The sequence below is a fragment of the Cricetulus griseus genome (assembly GCF_003668045.3).
Source record: "Cricetulus griseus strain 17A/GY chromosome 1 unlocalized genomic scaffold, alternate assembly CriGri-PICRH-1.0 chr1_1, whole genome shotgun sequence".
NCBI classification, from domain to species: Eukaryota; Metazoa; Chordata; class Mammalia; order Rodentia; family Cricetidae; genus Cricetulus; species Cricetulus griseus.
This window is the reverse complement of record NW_023276807.1, coordinates 160,448,494-160,469,499: the sequence shown is the minus strand read 5'-3', so window position 1 is coordinate 160,469,499 and position 21,006 is coordinate 160,448,494. Positions and strand designations below refer to the sequence as shown.

Genomic DNA, 21,006 nt, shown 5'->3' with positions numbered 1-21,006 from the left:
TAAAAGTAAGAAAATATGCTCAATGTAGAGGTACCTTAAAAAAAAACCAGAAGTTTATAAAATATTTTATCTGCATTAAAATATTCTTTGGAAAAGAAAAATAAAAATGTATCATGTATGTTCTTTCAGTTTGATCTGTAAAAGGCAGAAAAATACATACATAGTCCAGGCTACTGAACATTCTAAAAAGGTAGAATGCTAAAGATCCTCTTATCATCAAGTCTTTATACCTTACTGAGCTGAAGGGATGTGCTGCCTGGATAGCTACAGAATCCCACTTTTGTGTCTATTTAAAGTTTTTTTTTTTAAAAAAAAAAAAAAGAAAAAAAAAAGCAGTCTTGTTCCAGTCAAAGCGAAACAATGACCTGACTTCCATACGTGTCAGGACAGCGGAGGGATGGAGTGACACTGTGTCCGAAAGTTCCCTTCTGGGCTCGGTGATGCCTGTGGAGGGTCCTGAGGCAGAAGAGTGGTTTCCCACATGGCCAAGATGAGCATCATCCAAACCGAAACTTCAATCTGTACTTCACTGGGCTGGGACTCCTACGAGGTGGTGACAGGGGGACCTTTGGTTTCACAGGGCGAGGTGACTTTTTCTTTTCTGGTACAGTGACCGTGAAGGAAAGCTCAGGTTGCTCCGACTGCTTGAATCTGGGTAGGAAGTGGGTGGAGACGTGCTGGGGTTTGACCCTTGGGCTGCAGCCCCGCTTGGCCTTCCCTCGCTTGTTCAGGGCCACGTACCACTCCCGCCCAGTCTTTTCAGTTCTGTGGATAGCTGACGCATAGGTATTGTAGCTGTTTTCTTGAAATCTCTCCCTGAACTTACAGTCATCTGTAAATTTAGCCTAGAGAGGGGAAAATAGGAAATTTAAGCTGTGACAATATTTCAGTATACAATAAATACAAACTCATGAAAACCCAAGAATTCTATGACCCTAGGACCCCCATACTTCATTCCTTTTTATAAAGGTATGTTCCTTTTAAAGTTGTGTGTGTGTGTGTATTTCTGTATTCCTACTTTATCTTTGTAACACTATTATTTACTTATTCATTATGTTTAGGTTATATAGTGTCATTATTTACACAAGTACCTGCAACTATTGAATTTAAACATTATAAATTCTTATTTTAATATGTATAAATATTGTTATTGTTTTGAAAATACTCTTAACATAGTATTTTCCCAAGTCATAAAAAAATTAGAACTAGATTACTAAGAAACAATTGCCCAATAAAACATACATGTATGTTTGCAGAGGGCCAAGCACCTACCAGGAACGCAGTTAGCAGAGTCACATGATTCTTTTGAAACAGGCAATACATTTTTTAGTGTTATCAGTGTGATTCTTGACTCTGAGAGAGGGGTAGCATATGGCTCTATTAATATTGCATGGGATAGAGTTCTTTAGGAAAAAATATATCTTCACATATGTGGTTCAAGAAAGTACATCTGATGCCAGGAAGAAAAAAGTCATCAGCATCATTAGCAACAATTCACCTGCATCTTACCAGTACCCAACTGACGAGCCAGCTGTGAAATGCACTAGAAGAGCTGATGTTGTCAAGGTGCAGCTTATGATAAGGAAAGGAGACCCCCGTGTGTGTGTGTGTGTGTGTGTGTGTGTGTGTGTGTGTGTGTGTGTAGGGAGCAGGATAACATCCAGGGAGGCGTTAGGCAAGAGCGCAGGGAAGCTCTGTGAAAGTGTGTCACACATAGCAAGACAATAAGGAGGCATGAGTGAACCTCCGGAAAATAGGAAGGTGTGTTCAGACACTGTGAACACATGTAAACAATTCTATGTGACTTCCATTTGGGATGTATGGTGGAAAGGATAAGAGATAAGGTCTATACAATAAGCTAGTGCCATCTCCCAAAGAGCTTGTTTTCCAAACTGAGAAATCTGGAGGAACATGATGGAGGAAGAGTACAGGTGTGCCTTGCCCTGGTACTGCTGACTGAGCTCCAGTTCCTATGCAGAAGTTCTGCCTATGTGGCTACTGTGATATCAACACATTTTCCTAGGGTAAAGGTCTACAATCTCCATCAAACATAATAGAACCCAAAACCTCGAATGGCTTAGGAGTTTCAGTACTAGTACCAACTACCTGGATTCACAATTTCAGGGTCCCTTGTGCACAGGGTTCCTCGGTTTGAGAATAATTGATGGCTTTCCCCCCTTGTGGTATACTTCTGTATAGAAAAGTGTTCTGTCCCTTGCTTTTTCTAATGATACAAACTTTTCTCTGCAATGCACATCACACACTGAAATCTGAAGGACTGGCTCCTACAAGGAAATAAACACAAACCCATTGAGTCCCATAAACATTTTTTATTTTACTTCTGCAAATCAGAAGACACTACCCTAGGAAAACCAACAGCAGAGTGTTTCCAACAACATAGTTACCTATGTGCAACAGACTCAAAGTCCCTTTACAGTGGCTATGAAGCAATTAATATATGGCTATTCCACAGCACTGGTAGAATTCTGCCTACGAACTGCTAGGAAGGAAGCAGGTATGCTACAGAATTACCCCTACATGTGACATCATCTCTTCCTGTCCTTTAACTCCCAAACTGCCAGCCTGTGTCTACTCCAAGGATACTGTGATGACATACATGACTTTAGGAAAAGCACATCATTTGTTCCAAGTTTTTATTAAAGAGACTTCCTTTAAAAATTCAATCTAATCTTTTTTCTATAGCTGCTTATCTCTTTAAAAGGTTTTCCCTCTCTTATAAATAAATGGAACTGTGATTTTAATATTTTTGTGAGACAGTCTTGCTATGTACCCCAGGTTGCCCCAGAAACTTTCTGTGTATACAAGGCTAGCCTCAAATTCACAGAGATTGGACTCCTGACCCAGATTATTTTATTTTATGGTTTTTCGAGGCAAGGTATTCCTACATGGCCCTGGCTGTCCTGGAACTCACTCTATAGACCAAGCTAGCCTCAAATCACAGAGATTTGTCTGCCTGTCTCTTCCTCCCAAATGCTGGTATTAAGAGCATGTGCCACCACACCTAGCTTCCAGTTACATTTAAAAATTTAAACCATCTCTGCTATTTGTGGCTCCATAAAATGACAAGTATTTTAGAAAGACATGAAGCATTTCATTAAAAATAATAACAGGCCAGAGCTGCAGATGGATCTGGGTTCGGCTGCTTAGCATGTGCAAGACTCTGGGTTTAACCCTTAGCATCTCAGACACCACAAACCCATTTTATTTTACAACATTGCCAAATAACACAGGCACACACAGACATGTCCAGTTTTTGAAGTGGGCTGAATGTTTAGTTTTGTTTACTCTCATGGTTTCTAAGGAAGTAAAGATGGGTTAGGTTACCTTTCAAAGGATGTGCCTGAGGCATGAACATGTGTACATGTTCACGGGAGTGTGAGTGCATGACCCTGCATACACCATATTTAAAAAAAAAACGTGTATTAGTTCCATTCTAGAGGGGAAACCCATTTGATCACAACCCCTAGAATTATTCAGCATAGAGACTTTCTCCACTTTCTGAAGGAGTCATGCTCTAAGTTTCATTTGAGAAGGTGATGGCTTTTTGAGGCTGCCCATCGTTCAAAGGTCACAGAAGTAGAGATAACAAGATGGTAATGTCCATGCCCCCTCTTTGAAGGCTGGAATAAAAAGAGTCTAACTGTTTGGGTTTTCTTAATTAACTTCTAGTTTGTGTTTTGTCTGAAAAAATCGCCCCATCTTTGATATACCAGAACTATATGAACAAATCTTCCCATGGCCTTTTCCATTGGGAAATCCAGTTTCATCTTGAAGGACTGAGGGTTCCTGCCAGTGTTCTCATCTTCTCACAGAGAAGATGGTGACTAAAGAGAATGTCTCTGATACAATGGTCAGCATGGAACAACTTAACAGAGTGATTGGGAAACATGGGCCTACTAAAATATGTATCTATTTACCAAAACAAATACAATTGCTCTTTTAAAACCTTGGAGAATAACTTTCTAGAGAAACTTTTTTTTTTTACTTTTTTCATTAAAAATAATTTTTTCAAACAATACATTTTGATTATTTTGATCACAGTTTTCCCTCCCTCATCTCCTCCTAGATACTCTCCATCTCCCCACTCATCCAATTCCATGACTTCTTTCTCTTTCTCTTTAGAAAGCAAACACAAAACCAAACAAACTAGAATTTAAAAAGAATGAAAAACAAAATCGCAAGAAACACAGACACACATAACAAACAAAACCCATAAAAACAAAAATCAAAAACCATAATATATAAGCAAAAGACCAATGAGATAGATCTTTTTCAATGCCTAAACAAGCCAATATGAGACCAAAAAAAAAAAAAAAAAAAACTATAAAAATACCTTTGAGTTCATTTTGTATGGGTATCTACTCCTGGGCATGGGGCCTGCCCTTAAGTGTTATTTGTGTGCGCAGTGAGACCTCACTGAAGAAAACTAACTCTTCTTTGCAAGGAAATTATCAAATGGAGATAACTTCTTGTTTAGGGATAGGAGCGTGTATGCCCCTCCCAGCCAGTGCTGGGATCCTGTCTGGTTTGGACCTGTGCATACTGCCACAGTATCAGTGAGAGTTTATATGTGCCCAAGTCAGCTGTATTTGGGAGACACTGTTTCTTTGGTGTCCTCCATCTCACTGGCTCTTACAACCTTTTTGCCTTCTCTTCTACACAGCTCCCTGAGCACTGAGGGGAGGAGTTTGGTGAAAATATCCCATTTAGGACTGAGTGTTTCTAGGTTAATTTTCATGTTACATTCTCCTTTCAGTCATAGGACATTTTTTAATAAAGTATATAGTTTTTAAATGAAAGAAGTGCATTATTTTCCCTCCTGGGAGGGGGAAGTGAAGTTGGTATACACACTTTCATTCATTGAAAGTATGATGTAGGTAAGTAAATCAAATGCTAAATTAGCCACTGCACTCAGGACTCATAACTTCAGGGTCCCACCACTGTCGGTCACTAGGGCAAAAAAGCCTCGGGTCTCTATTTTTGCTGGGCAGGATGGCAGACACCTGGAATCTCAAAAAAAGACAAAATTATCCCTATCTTTGTTTCAAATATGTTTTAATTGATTCGATAACTGTTTGCTGTGTAGCCAAATATTTTGCTATTTGCAGCTTCTACAGAGAAAAACTATATAGGCACACAATCCCTTCCAATCTTCCTTAAAGAATTAGATTATCTGTTTTTCTCTTTAATCTCTGCTCATCTAACAAGCATCAAAACAAGTTATGATCGAGAGACCCCAAATTGAACATTAAAGTGAAGTACTAAAATCAACTAATTTATTGTAGTTTACTATTTCTAACTGTCAAAACAAGTGAAACTTAAACAAATTAAATTATGTTTGCTTGAATATGCAAATTATGACACAGAGGGAGAGGATATACTGCTATGGAAAGTAAGGACTTTTTAGCAGCAATATGGTGCTTTCAGTGATGGCTACCTCACTTTTGACAAAGGGCTCAGGAAAGTCCATTCAACAAACAGTGCTGGCAAAACTGATCACTACCTGAAAAATAATTAAATTAGTAGCACATCTCTCATGCTGCGCAAAAATACTTTCGAAGTGGATCAAAGATCTCAACTGAAAACCTAATGTCCCAAAACTGCCAGAGGAAAATAATAGGGAATGTGTTTCCAGTTGTAGCTCCTGGCAAGAACTGTCTGAGCAGGGTTCCACTAGCACAGGACATAGCCCCCAAGAGTCAGAAGGTGGAATCTATGAAACTGGAAAGTTTCTGCACACAAAGAAACTATCAGAAAGGCTACAGAATGGAAGAAAGTCTTTGCCAGCTATGCTACAGATAAAGAGGTAGTATCTAGACTACATAAAGAATTGCCAAAATTAAATACCAAGAAACTAAAACTTCCAGTCGATGATGGTGTGTGAAATGAACAGACAATTCTCCAAAAAGAAACACAAATGGGTCATATGTATTTTTTTTAAGCATTCAACATCACCAGCCATCAGGGAACTGCAAAATAAAATTGCTTTGAGTTTCATCTCAACCCAGGAATGGCAAGAAAAAAAAAATCAAACCAGATGTCGGCAGATTATGGTAGGGATGGAGGAAGAAGAAACCTTTATGCTCCTACTGATAGGGCAATAAACTAGTACAGACACTATGGAAATTTATATGGAATTACCGTAGGACCCAGTTAACAACGCTGGGCATAAAAATCACCAACCTGCATCCAACCACAAAGATAGTTGCACATTCATAGTGACTGTTGCATTATTCACAATGATAAAAAATGCAACCAGCCTAGATGACTACCCACAGAAGAACAGATAAACAGAAATATGGTACATATTCAGAGTGGTTTAAAAAAAATGCAACCAGCCAGGCTGGAGAGATGGCTAAAAGGTTAAGAGCACTTCCTGTTCTTCCAGAGGTCCTGAGTTCAATTCCCAGCATCCACATGGTGGCTCACAACCATCTATAATGAGATCTGATGCCTTCTTCTGGCATGTAAGCATGTATGCAGATAGAACACTGTATACATAATAAATAAATATAATTTTTTTAAATGCAATCAGCCTAGATGACTACCCACAGAAGAACAGATAACGGAAATGTGGTACATACAGCAGAGTGGAATTCTACTCTGCTGTAAAGAATAATAAAAGTTTCAACAATTTTGTGTTGCTTATAGAGACCCATGGTAACCTTGCCATGCTCTCCTGGCAGGGCCATAGTTCCTACTTGACACTGAACACCTTACCATTCTATAGGTCATTTCTTCCTATTGAGCAACCAAGGAAATGTCTAAATTGGGCTTATTAATAGCCAACTTAGCAATACAGTGACAAGGCTGACAATGAGACCTCTCTTCTTGCAAGAACTGTCTTTAAAAAAAAAAAACTAGATAGCAGATTTACATTTTAGTTCTACATGACCACAGAGAGCTTACAAACGTCATACAAATATTTAAATGGTTAAAAAAAATAAACAACTTAAAGGACAACAATATAACTTCAAAAATACTAATCAGAATGCAGATTTAAAATGCTTATTCCCCTGGCTGTCTCTATAGATTCTATTTTAGTAGGTATAAGATGAAGGCTTGGACTTGGCTCACCATTTGCTTACTAGATGGTAGTGATGGAGGCAAGGCAAATAGCATATGTGGAGAAGGGACTAGAAAAAAAGGGTGTTCCACTTCAGGTGTCTTTAATAGCCCTGTAAAAGTACACTACTTCATACCCAGTGATTAGTGTACATCATTTACCTTGTGCAATAATTAAGATACTATTATTTGTCTTTAAATCAGAAGGGTAGAGATGTGGTCCACCTGAAGTCCCATATCAGATGTGTGTCTCTCGTCTCTTCTTCTGACTGAGATTGCAATTTGTCCCATAACACTGAAAATTGAGACTCTCCTCAACTTAAGTACTACACACGCTGATAAATCCTTCCCCTAAACCATCAGAGAAATGTCACATTCTTACTTACTTTAGGCAATGTGGGTTTTGGAGCAACAAGTCCATTCATTTTGCCCAAATTTCTTCAAAAAAGTCCTTCTCGCCCACATTACGGAAGACAAAATGAAAGTCAGATAAGGGAATTAATTGCAAAGGCAGAACCGCCAAACTCATTTTGGATCCCAAATTACTGAAACTCTCATTCCTTCATGTAAATGTGAAGGTCTTACAGTGCAAAGGATGCTTTTATACAAAAAAGCTCTGATGTAACCCACAGTCTTGACTGAAAGAGTGGATCTTACTAGCTTTTTCTTCTAAGTGATAATGGTTAAGTATTGCTCAAGTCTTTCTGTTTCCCCTTTTAGTAAACATGCTGAGCTATGGGGGCTGCTGGCTGCTCCTCACTGCCCCCAGCACCTGAAGTCCAGTCCAGACTCTCCTCCCAGACCAGCCAGCTGGCACCCTCTGAACCCGGAAAGGAGAATGCTCTCGGCCTCACCCAGGGCTGATCAGCACACATTCCAAGCCTGTTTCGTCAACTCTGCAATTAGCTTTCCTTCCAAACATGATCCCCTAGAACCCTGAGACATAAGAAAATAACCATTTGACCATATGCTTTTCTCCGTATACTTAAGCCAACACACTTTTCCCCAACATGCAGCAAGCAACCACACATGCTTCATGAAGAGATTGAAGCACACGTAATATCCAACTTTTCCAAGATTGATAATATTTACGGTTTAAAATACTAAAATGGACTGTAGGTCTCCAAAAGAATTCCATGATAATGACAACAGAAATCCCTGACACTGTGACAGTGTGAGCTCCAGAATCTGCCTTCAAATCCGATTCCTTGGAAAAAGGAAAACCTAGCAGATAAGTGACTATTGTGTTCATAGAAAGTGTGGCCCAAAGGAGTGAAGGTGAATGGTGAGTAGGATTTGGGTTAATCTGAATAACTGAAGAGTTACAGCAACTCAACCTTAAAATCAGAAGGAAAAATTGAAGATCATCAACCAGCTGCCAGAGAACACATTCTGGGAGATCTGTTTAAATAGCTAGCAAGTAATAATAGTTTCCAGGCGCTACACCCACTATTCAGTGCCATATTATCTCATGTAAAACACAGCCCATCACTGCCGGCAGTCACAGCAGAAAAATAATTTTCTTATTTGTATCACCCATAAAAGCATAAACACAGAAACATTAAATAAAATGATATGAGTGTGGCGTGGAATTAGGCTACAAGTGGTCTGTGTGCTTAGCTGCACACCCAGAGGGATTCATGCTCTCATCAGACCCCCGTAAGGAAAACCCAAAAAGGTCCTCTGTGGGGCTTTCTACAAGAACCCCAAACCTGAAGAAAGAGCACAAACAGATGAAAGACAACCAAGGGCACATGTTCTCAGAAAGTGCCTCCGTCTGGAGTATGTTGAAACAGAGAATAGGAGTCACAGTGGAGACTGGCTAATCCTGCTGGCTCTCTGGGATGTATTATTGTCTCCTATTCTCCATAACTCCTGGCACATTTTGACAAGACGGCCATATGCTTTGGGCCCATAACACCCTTTCTCTCTCTCATTACAGAGAAAGAGTGTGGATTTGGAACAGTAAGAAAGAGAGGGGTATCTGGGAGGAGTTTGGGGAGGTAAAACCATAATCAGAATATTTTTGTATAAAAAATTATTTTCAATTAAAAAGATTCTTTAAAAAAGAAAACAGAGCTGAGATTCTCACATAGTAGGAGTTTGGCTATCTTGTGTGTTCGGAATCTGTGGATGGTTTTGAAGAGAGGTACATGCAGATGAGGGATGTGGTGAGAGCTTGAAACACCACCTGTCCACATGTTTTAGTTTCAAGTGAAACATCTATTGTGAAATTAAGTTAGGACACTAGCCAGCACCAGCATTGCCTCGTTCATACTGCCCAGGGCTGCTACTTCAGTGTGCCATCTTTGGGTAAGCCAAGGAAGTAGCATTCAGTGCAGGAGGATTTTTAGGAACCAGTTAGTTCTTTTCTACTTGAAAGTTGGGTCTTGAGAGGGGTTCTCTAAGTGGTACAACATCACACTGGATAACAACATACACGTCTGTAAAGTTCTATAGCAGCCACATCCCTTCTCTCCTCTGTAGACTAAAATCAAGTACTGGAGAGTTTGAGGGGAAGACTAGGAACAAAATAAATGTCATCTGAATCCAAGGGAAGGTGGAAATTCATTTACAACTTTTTACATCTAATCTAGAATTTCCCTCTTCTTTGCCAGTTAATGGAGCGCTATAACTGATCTTAATGATGTGCCGAAATGCTCATTTTTTACATATCGCATGAAAATATTACTAAATCAGGCACTTGATAATACCTACAAATACATGGAAACAATAACTCATTCTCAAACACAATGGTGTTTTTAAAATTAACTTGAACCTACAGAGCATGTGGATATTTAAAGAAGGAATTTGAAAACAATACAGTTTTCTTCAATCATGTAACTATGTAACCTTAGGAAAATAACTAAACATCTCAAACTCTTTTTTGCTGGATTCAGTGTCTGATGAGATAACATGAGTGGAGGGTCTCTTGCAGAACTATGAAAGTACATCACCCTTGCCTGGTGACTGATCTCTATTGACAGAAATGAATTGAAATGGACAGTTCAGTGTAGAGGGATTACTTTCCCCAGAGCTACCTGGATACTTTACACTTCTGGTTGATGTCGACTTGGAAAGAAAAAAAGCTGAAAGGTAGGAACTCTTAATGCCTTTGCGAGATCATTAATGTGAAGTGACTCACAAACTAAGCATTACTAAGTGTGAGTTAGGTTTTTGGATGATAATGTAATTTTGTAAATATCAAAGCCAAGTCAAGTAAACACACTGAAAGTTATACGAGTGTTTTTAACGTATTCCACTACAGTGAGAACAGGAAAGAAACCAGCTGGGCATAAAGCCGATAATTGCTAGGATTAATGCTATTTCTAAACTCGACTTCTTTAAAAATAAATCGCTTCATAATTTAATTAGCTTTCTTTCCATCTAGAGAAAAAGTGCTAATAAAAGCTCAGATAAGAGAATGCAGGTTTGGACATAATTGTAGGGCTTAATATTTTATCTATGGTTCAGCTCAAAGTCAACAGAATGACTTTTATATCAAAGAGCCGCAGTGAGTGACATGTACTGTTTAAAAGTCATTATTCCATGAAATAACTTTAGCCTGCCAGGATGAAAAAGAATAACAGATGCTGGTTTTTGCATTATCTGCATTATTTCCACCAGTCATCCTTAGACATTTGGGTCAAATTTCTAGAAATTAGTTACTTGCATTTGACAGAGGAATCATGTATCCTAACCTCTGGGTTTGACCCTTCTAATTGGCATCCATTTATAATACTTTGCCTTGTGTGGCAATTATCATCACACTGGCCCCAGTTTCATCTATTTTTGTGTGCACTAGTGCACAACTCAGAATATTTTCAGTGTTAAGATTTTTATTCCACAGGAGACAAACCCATAACAGGTGATTTTTTTTTTTTACTCGTTTTGTCCCTTATGATGCTGAGATTTTGAAGGCTTTTACAACCTTAAAGTAGAACAAGGAGAAGTCATTGTTTTCTATCCAGGATGTGAGTTTTTAGTGATCCAATATTATTCTTAGCAAAATAACATGTCTGATTTTTTCCCACAGTGATACAGAATATTTTTCTCCTTCAATAAGTGAAATGTCACTTTCAGTTGTTCAGTCATAGCAAGCATTTTTTAAAAACGTATTAGTACTTGCTAGAGTACAAACAACCCAGAAATGAAATAAATTACTTTTATAATATTTCTTGAAATTAATGACTACAGAGTCTAACAAAGGCTTTTCATTTATCTTAGGTTGTGGTTTGCTACATTTAGATTATATTTAGTTTACTGCATATAATATACACTGTTTATTGAATAGTTACAAGGTACCAAATGCTGCCCTGAGCACTTTATATGTACTATCTCACTAAATTCCCAAATAGCCATAGTGTTCTTCAAGAGTTATTAATTACTTTAAATGTAAAGGAAAGGAAATTATAAGAGTTTTCCATATAGAAATGAGTAGAATTCTGTTTAGATTCTTAAGGGTCTAAAAAGTAAGAGGCCAAGGAGTGTCAGTTGATACCACTCTTAAATTAGACTTTCTATCTACTTTGAAAATTGCAAAAGAAATAGCCAGCTATTCATTTGCTATTAATTAAAGGAGTAATTTTAAAGAATAACTGCCTTTTAAAATTTTTAAGTGTGAATAAATCTGGTATCACAAAAACCCTAATTACTTTTAAGTGTAATGCTTACACACTAATACAAATAAACAGAATCTGCACGTGCTAAAAGCTAAGAAACAAATAATTTGTAAACTGATTGCAAAATGTCTTAAGTAGTCTGAAGAAATGGTTTGAATTCAAGATTAGTATTAAGTAATTATATTTGATGTGACAAAATGCAAAATAGAAATTCCCCTACTTCATCCAGCACAATTTCTTTCTGGGAGGTGAGGGGATTTTTGTCTTGATTTTGTCTCTTACTCACTTATGTGGAAACATACATTACTTAGAGCAAATTTGACATCATCAATAACCTGTAAAATCAAATAAGAACTCTCTATTAAACATGCATAGCACCAGATAAACACGTAAAGTTAAAATGCAACAGAATAGCTCATTGCTGTGACTTGCCTCACCCAGACCTCTCTAGGAAACTTACAGTAGCAGCCAGCATGCAACGCCCATTTCCAAGGACATTTATCCTTTACAGTTTTAAAGGTTCTATGTATTTGCAAGTCAGTTCAAATGATTACTCACTAACACATACGAAATTGGTTATACATACATATAAGTTCACCAAAAAAAGTTAAGCTCCTTAAGCAAACTGTCTATCTTATCCACTAATTTTGAAAAAAGAAAAAAAAATCACTTCACTTTTGTTACAAACGTAAAATCTCAGAGCACCTTTAACAAACATAAAGTGGTTCTACTTACACTTGCATGGAGTTTTCCTTTTTTTGACATCGCTAAAAATTTGTTGCTGAAAACTCCTCGTATTCCTACAATCCCCTGAGACACAGCAAATATTTCCAAAATACCTAGGATGACAAAAATCCCAAAATAAAACACAGACTCTTCTACAGCGAACTGTGAAGAATTCAACATCTACAGCAACTGTTCTCAGTCTTCACTACTGTGATTAAAGAGAAGAACACGCAATGACTTTTGTTACATTCACAATGTTAACGAGTGCTAGCATCCCAGTGGACACTCGGAATGACTTATTTCAAGACTCAGAAATTTGATTCTGCTTCCTCAATAATTCTCTATTTGCACATGGTAGGTGGCTTTTACTAAATAGTGCTTGCCATTAGAATCTTTTCAAATCCCAAATATACTGAAAGATGTTTTTTAAATATTTTTTTTAATTTAATCCTAATTTGTTACCATTCCACCAAAGACGATTTTACTTTTAGTATTAAATCATGAATCTGACCTGAAAGCTAGTATAAAAAAATCCAAAAGCCTGGAAAATTATACTTTCTTACATGAGACAAATCCCTCTCTTTCAATCATCACAATTTGAGACCTTAAATAAACATATGCCATTATTCAATCCTGTAGAAAACATAAAACTACACTTAAGATACTGAAAACATTATAAACTATTATTACTTCCATGAATTGTTTGGTGGATTATGTTTTGAAAATATTAGATTTCAAGTCATTTCTTAGAAAAACATAAGGATCTATATATAACATTATTAATGTATAATGCAGTCTGTATGTCATTGCAATGTCCCTTCACCCCCACAGTCACTTCAAGAGCAATGTGTGCTGAGTCAAGAAAGTGTTTACTGTAGTTCATGGAGTGTATCATATTAAATGTGTATTCTGCATATAGCTAGACATCCTTCCTGTTATTAACAGGAAGTATGAGTGAGGATAATATTCTTGTTAGACACAGGAAATTGAAATATATATATTACATATTAAATATATATGACAATATATTTCATCAGAGCTGAGAAAAAAAAAAAGAAAACATGGAGGAGGGAAAGGCACATCTCGGCACTTGGTCACAACCGTTTCAAGAATATACATCAACTAGGGCATCTCAGTAGAACTCTGCTGAGGTGATACCCCCTTCACTTTTCCTTGAAATAGCAATCACTCCCTGCAGTGCTTGATGTATGTGCAAAATTATACAATTTACTAAAAATGACTACAAGTACATGAAAATGAATCAATTTATTGAGGACTTACATCACACAATACAAGCTGTTTGCTTTCTCAACTTGGTTTGTTAAAAATACTTAGAAATACCACAGAAAAAAAGGAATACCTAGGAGGCTACTTTTGTTGTTATTGTTTTGAAGTCTTAGCCCAGACAAAGAAGACCATCTCAGAAAAACTGCAGGTGTTTCTTTTCATGAGAATTTTAAGATACATTCAACAGGGAACTGTTTTATGCTAAGAGAGTGTTAATAGACACTAGTGTCCTCTATAAGGTTTCCTTTAAAATGTTTCTAAAGTGTAATTTGTATAGAATTTAAAATATAAACACAGTTTGACTGTGATACACACCCAAAGAATTAAAAGCATTGTCATTTTACCAGGGAATGCTTTGTTAAGTTACATACATCAGTTTAGATGGAGTATATGTACATACATGGTGTATTTAACTTTTAAACTTACAATACACTTCAGATGTAGGATATTAAACTTTCTAAAACTAATTATAAAGATGTAGTATAGTATTATTAAAATATGGCTATATTTGAATTAGAATTAAAGAGTAATACTGAAAGCATTGGTAACAAGTTCGAATGTTTAGTTGACTGGGGATGAAATTGTGTACACTGCATAAACAAACATAAACATAAACATGAACATATGCATGAAGAGGCCATCACAGGAGATCTTTGTTCAATGATTCACTTAACAGCTACAATGGGATTGAAAGATGAGGTCTTGATAGTTCTTCTCCAGTGTTCTCATAGCTCTACATTGTTACAGGTGGCTTTTACTCACACATTTATGCACACCCCCAAGAAACAACTTTCTAAGGTATTTTTAAATTATTATAAATATAGCCTAATTATTAGGAATCCATGACAATGAATGGGAAGGGAATTTCTGTTCACCTTACGGATGTGCTCAGCTTTATAAATGTAAACTCGTCACATATTAATGAAAAATATATGGCAGTATCAAAGATCAGATTCTCAGGTTTTCAGTCTAACTTTTGAGATGTTGAGATTAGACGGTTTTATAAACATTTACTTGTTTAAAAAGCAAGCAAACAAACAAACAAAAATACCCATGACTTTGTTTGATTAAATTACTGCTTTCTGAGCATTTATCCCTCTTTTGTCTCATTTAGCTTGTATCTCAATACACTACATGTGATTATTATACATATTTTTAACTGCAATTAATTTTAAATATGGGGAGATGATGAAATAATGCCTTTAAAATGTTATTTTATTATACATTGAATGCTTTGTCTGACAAATTCTATTATAAAAATCGTGTATTGCCAGACAGTGGAAAGATTATATAATTTTAAGATTTCATGTGTCTGAATGCTTTATACATGTGTGCATGTATGTATATATGTATATGTGTGTATGCATGTGTGTTAGTGTATGTGTACGAGAGAGAACTGTTTTTCACACAGGCAACTTTGGAATTGATCTGAATGTAATTTTGATCTAATACTGAAATCATTGCTAAGATCAGAATTTCTGAAATAATGTCAATGGTAATTTCACTCTGTCTTGTTTTCTAGAATACTGGCACAGTTCTACACAACTCACAATGGGTTTTCTGTTCCTCTTTCCAAGAGAGCACCAGTTATCTATGTTATCTACTGTACAGTGCAAATCTCAGTAGCCCATTAGAGAATTCTAAGAAACACTTAGAATATACACATATGTATATTATATCATAAACTAATGCATCCCAAGAAACATTTCTCTAAAGCTAACTTTGAAAAAGTCAATGTCATCTGTACCTTCATCTTTAGGAGTTGGTGATAATAAACTTGAAGCAAAATTCCTGTTCAGCCTGTGGATGTCAAAACAGTTTCCTTAAACAAAACTGTGTAAGGCAGTTCTTGAAGACCAGCCAGTGACTGTCTGCAATGTTGCACTGCTGTAGGGACCGCCCCCCCCCCATGTAGGGACATTTGTTTTGAGTTGCTCTTATTATTTTGTCTGTCTCCTGTTTGGAAATGGGTGTAGATAACTCAGGAACAATTAATTAATACTAAGATACTGAAGATGGTGTGCTATTTTTCCCAAGATGTTTAAGTTAAGAGGAATGAGGGAGAAAGAGAGACAGAAACAGAGAGAGAGAAGATGGTGTGCTATTTTTCCCAAGATGTTTAAGTTAAGAGGAATGAGAGAGACAGAGAGACATACAGAGAGAGAGAGAGAGAGAGAGAGAGAGAGAGAGAGAGAGAACCCTTTCTCAATAAAATATCAGGATTGATATCAAGGTTGAAGGAGTCAAAAAATTTTGGTGTCTGCCATTGGTCTTTAATCTCCTTTCTTCAAAGGATACTTATTCTTCATGAATAAGTTTATTTGAGTAGGAAAACACATACACAGCTTCCTTTCTTGTTCTTTAGATCTCTTACTATCAGAAGGCTCTGTTGATGGTGGGGGACTTGGAGAATAAGAGCTAGAACAACACAGATATCAAATGTGTTCGGAAGCTTTCAATAACATATTTGAAAATTCCCAAAGAAAAGTATGGAGACACTGAAGTTTCTCTACTTTCATCCATGGCAACAGATTTCTCTGCCAAATTATCAAATCTTAGTCTTGAACGATCCAATTTAGCACAGTCTTTGCTGATTAAATTAGTAACAGAGTTTCCCTGCACAGTAAATTCTGATTTCTCCAGCCCTGGGAAATGTCTGATGACTGTGTGACACCAAAATGGATAGTTGAGTCAGAATCTCAAAACAAAATATAAGCAAGGACTCACTCAAACCAAAATGCAAATGAAATTTGCACATTTTGTGTGATTGCTTTGTGTAGCTGTTGCCTAAAGTTTTCTCCTCTGAACTGATACTAATTTTGTAGATTCAATGGAACAAAATAGGTCAATCAATAGGACTGTATTGAAGCTAAACTTGACAGGTTCTAAGTTAAAGCAGCTGCTCCTTTCTCTTCAAAGTTAGAGCTCATAGCCTCATCTACTCTATTCTTCTTCATCCTTCCCCAGTATCTCCTTCCTGTATGCAATGAGCTATATACCATATTCTAGTATGGTGTCCTCCTGAATAAGGTAAACCAGGGCCTTACTAATTGATGTACTTGAAGGAATATTTCAATACCTGTAGCCAGAACATGGTTTTAGTAGTAAAACTAAACAAACCTTCACAATTGACAAATATATTTATTATTGAGCAAAAATTTGACTTTTTTCCTGGCCAAAATAAAGTTTTATCGTGGCATCTTAAGGAACCTTTTATACCGAGGTTTTATTGCAATGTTCTAGCAGCCTCTCCTGTGAAACACAAACAAACGTTTCCACGTATATTGTTAAGTAATGGCCCAAGGTCAATACCTTAGTTTACATAAATTTCAGGAATCTATCAAGCACTGCCTTCAAAGTATGCTAAATAACCAACAGCAAGTAGCTGCTGCTTTTCTCCCATGACTTCGTAAGTGTAAAGAGCCATGCTAACTTTCCAAATTCCATGCCTTCCCACTGCACATGGAAACATTTCATAGAGCGTTGTTGGGAATTCCAAATATCAAAAGCAATCACTATGACAGTGGTATTTAAATTATGCTTTCCTTTAAGAAAAATCCATGGAAGACAAAGCCAGAGAAAATGCAAACAGAAAAAGAAAAAGAGGCACAAAAGTAACTAAAACATAGTACCTCCCAAGACAGGTGCCCTACATTGAGTACATGAATGAATGAATGGGTGAATGAATGAAAGCCAGTCTTTTGAAAGATACAAATTAAACTCTGAATGGGCTGTTTAAAATTGGGGGAGGGTTGGGAGTTAGGAAAAAGCTACTTACAAAGTTTCATTAGCCCCTGCTTTGGGTTCATCTCTGTTGTTTGGTGGCCATCTTTCAATGAGGATGTTAAAATAAATTGGCCCTTGGCAATAATGGATAGCTGGCCAGTTTCTTCTTTAGCCTAAACTAGGTTTGTTGCTATGTTCTCCCTTTCCTTCATTTGTGTTTCTGTAAACCCCCTTCTAGCAAGGCCTAAACTGCAGCCACATGTAGTTTCTATGTGCTTTTGTAATGCAGAAGGGACCTTCCTGCTTTCAGATCTCCCTGGGACTCCTCAGTTACCTCAGGCACCAGGGATCCCAACCCACCACTTGCTACCTGCTACTTTGAGTCTCTCCTGAGCAAGCAAGAGTTGTGTTTAGTTGTGTTTAGTTGGTACCAATTTCCTGGATAAATTCACAGAAGAAAAAAAAAAAAACAAAACTTTCTCCAAGAACTAGGAAGATTGCTGGAAGTAGAGACTGAGTTTTGGTGTCTCATGGTAGAACTGAATCCTGCAAAATAAGGAGGGTGAGTGGAAATGCTGCAACAAAAGTAGCTCTCCATCTCCCTCGAGCATCAGAAAATCCACCCTTACCAGATCACATTGTTCCCTTCATCAACACAGACCAGAGTACTTTCAAAGGTGAAGAGAGGGGGTCCAAGGTGGAACAATATGAGCCCCGGGACTCAGTGTGACGGGAGCCTAGAGACCTCTCTGTTTTGCATTGCCTCTCCACCTGTACCTCAGCCAGCTGAAAAGGTGCACTCCAAAGACAAAGCAAGCAGCCTGTTGGCTTGGAACCGCACCTGCCCGGACGTCGCTGCCAGATCTCACGCTTCTGATCCTCTTAACTCATTGAAAGAGGCTGGCCAGCCGGCCATCCCACCTGTGCTTCAATCTCCAAACCCTCTCCACAGGCCCCAGCAGACAGTCAGCCCAATCAATAAAGCCCGCGTTTCTTGAAGCTGAATAAACATAAGCTTTCTAATCTCCGGAGGACACTGGTCGGGTGAGGTTTACCTGGGAACCACCAGGAAGACTAGAGGGGCCAGGTGACTGCACAGCACTATGTCCTGGCCCCATTTCCGTTCTCCCTGAGAGTCTGAGAGGTCCCTGCTGTGGCTTTTATCTGGAGGACTAAACCCTGCTGGAAAAGCGATCTGAATCTAGTCAAAATACCTAGCTGAACCACAGAAACAACCCCAGTTCGCGTGCACACAGCCCCAAATCACCGCTGGCTTCAGTAGTCTAGGAGAAGCAAGGGGAGTGCGAGTTGCAACTGCACTGGTCCAGAAAGGCGGATGAAATGGAAGGAGTGGAGGGCACGCGGGTGGAGTGAAAGCAAAGAGGAAAGGAGGAAGAGAACTCAGAAAGTGAATTTTCAAGTTGGGTTGTTGTTCTTCTTAAGTTATGCTCAATTTACAACCATTTCCAACCTGTGTTTCTTTTAAAATTAAGAACTTTCCTCTAAGTGTCCCTGGGAATCAAAGGCTAAGGTATTGTCAGGTTTTCGGCTTACTAAATCATTAATAGAACCAGCACCAGACTCAGTCATCATATTATCTGCGCAGTTTTACAGATCGAGATGCCTTCTTGCAAACAGGACTCTGCTCTCCGTGTGTACATACACATTCTACATGGACATGTGTAGCTAGTTGTGTGTGTGTATGTGTGTGCATTCATACGTGTGTGAAATATGCCTATGCGTGTAAAGTTACATATACATATTAATGTAAACCTACAATATGGGTTTATATCTGTAGTTGAAGAATAGAAGTACTCATATCTCTTATTTTCAGAAACTAGCCTGAATTGTGTACAGGGAAAAAGAGATGTACTTTGACACTTAAAGAAAAATGCGATTGTAATTCATAAATAGAAAGAAATTGTACCAGGAGGGAGATTTGTACTTCTTGGGTTATTTTTCCTCCAGCTATGATGGGGCGGGGGGTGATCTTTTCGGCCAGGTCGTTCTGGAAGCGAGCTGCCTGCCTCATCAGGGTAACCTCCACCTGGGGAAGCGCCATGCCCGCTGCCCAAGAGAGAGGGGTCCAAGTGCACGAACCCTGTAGACGCATCTTTACGAAACCTGCCTAACTATTTCCAGAATCAGCCGAGTCCCAGAACCTGGGGCTCCTAGAGGTGCCTGTGGCCCAAAGCAATACTGGCCGTCCCTCCCCAGAACAGGTTTTGTTGGAGAGTGAGCAACTTACTTAACATACTGGCTTCGTGGGAGCCATTGACTTTGCCATCCGGGTAGATCTGCAGATGGAAGCCGATGCCCACTCTGCAGTACAGGCTGCCGGTCCGGCGCCCCGAAGGGCTCCACTGGAAACTGCTGTGCTCCGGGCTGCTTCCTTGGCTGCCCGGGGAAGCCGCGACTGGGGAGGAGGCAGAAGACGATGAAGACGTCGTGCTACTTCTGCCCCGGCTGCCGCTGGAGTCTCCCGGGTTCCTCGGAGCTGCGGGTTGCCCTTCGGGAGTGAGACGCTTCTCCCCGTGAGCCCAAGCGCTGAGGATCAGGTGGCTACAGAAGAGGAGGAAGAGCAAGGACAAGCTCATTCTTCCGGCCGCGGGGGTCCTAAGTGCATCTTGCAGGGCTGTCTCCGGGCTCCGTAGCCCCCTCGCTGCTGCGTGCCTCTGGCGCTGCCTCCCTCTCTGCACTGGGTGGACATAGCCTCGGGGAAGGGAGAGGGAGAGGGGGAGAGAGAGAGAGGCCACCCGAGCGGATCTCGGCGCTGGCACCGGGATATTTATAACGCCAGTGATCTCACTGCTCTGTGCACGCCTGCGAAGCTTCCCCTCACCCGCCGCTTTGTGTACTCACTGGCCGGTGCCGGGAGGGAGCACCGCGGTCCCGGGGGCGGGGGTGTGAAGGAGGAGGGAGAAGCGATCCCGGGAGTGGGAGGAGGTACCTTGTCCTCAGAAGCTTCCCCCAGGACGTTGGCTGCGCCCAGGCACCAGCCACGCACCCCAGCGGTTCTCAGGAGCCACAGGGTCACCCCACCCCCTGCCCGAGCTAGCCGCGCGGGATTCCGCTCCGAACGCGCAGCTCAGCGCGCAAGGGGCACGGAGGGACGTGGACATGGGTTCTCGTCCTCAGTGGCCACGTGCCCCAAGCAACTCACTCTTTACCCAGCACCCGACGTCCACCTGGAGCCTGGGAACCACTTTCCGAAGGGAACTAAGAACTGATTGGCAGCACAACTTAGGAAGGCTTTGTGGTGGCCCAGGTGGGAGAGAAAGCTGGCTTCCTAATGTTATTGACTTATTAAAGAGCTAAGGTGTGCGCTTATTTCTGCTTTTGAAAGCCACCCCGAATCACTATGCCAGTGCTCAGCTGCTGCTGCCCTGTAACAAACTCTGTAGATGGACGATGTGCCCAGCTTTTCCTTCTAGAAAGCCCCGTGTCTGTGCTGGAACAGGGGAATACCCTTGAGAACACACACACACACACACACACACACACACACACACACACACACACACACACGCTCGAGCTCGAACTCAAGGCAAGGATGAAG

General features: G+C 39.4%; 1 protein-coding gene across 1 annotated transcript; it reads right to left on the bottom strand.

The window, feature by feature from the left end:
• Positions 1-497: 497 nt before the first annotated feature.
• Fgf5 (fibroblast growth factor 5) lies at positions 498-20,044 on the bottom strand. Its single transcript, XM_027387606.2, has 3 exons — positions 19,696-20,044; positions 12,444-12,547; positions 498-845 (listed from the first exon to the last, which is right to left on the bottom strand). The coding sequence occupies exons 1-3, from the start codon at positions 20,042-20,044 to the stop codon at positions 498-500; spliced, it is 801 nt and encodes a 266-aa protein (XP_027243407.1).
• Between the last annotated feature and the right edge of the window lie 962 nt (positions 20,045-21,006).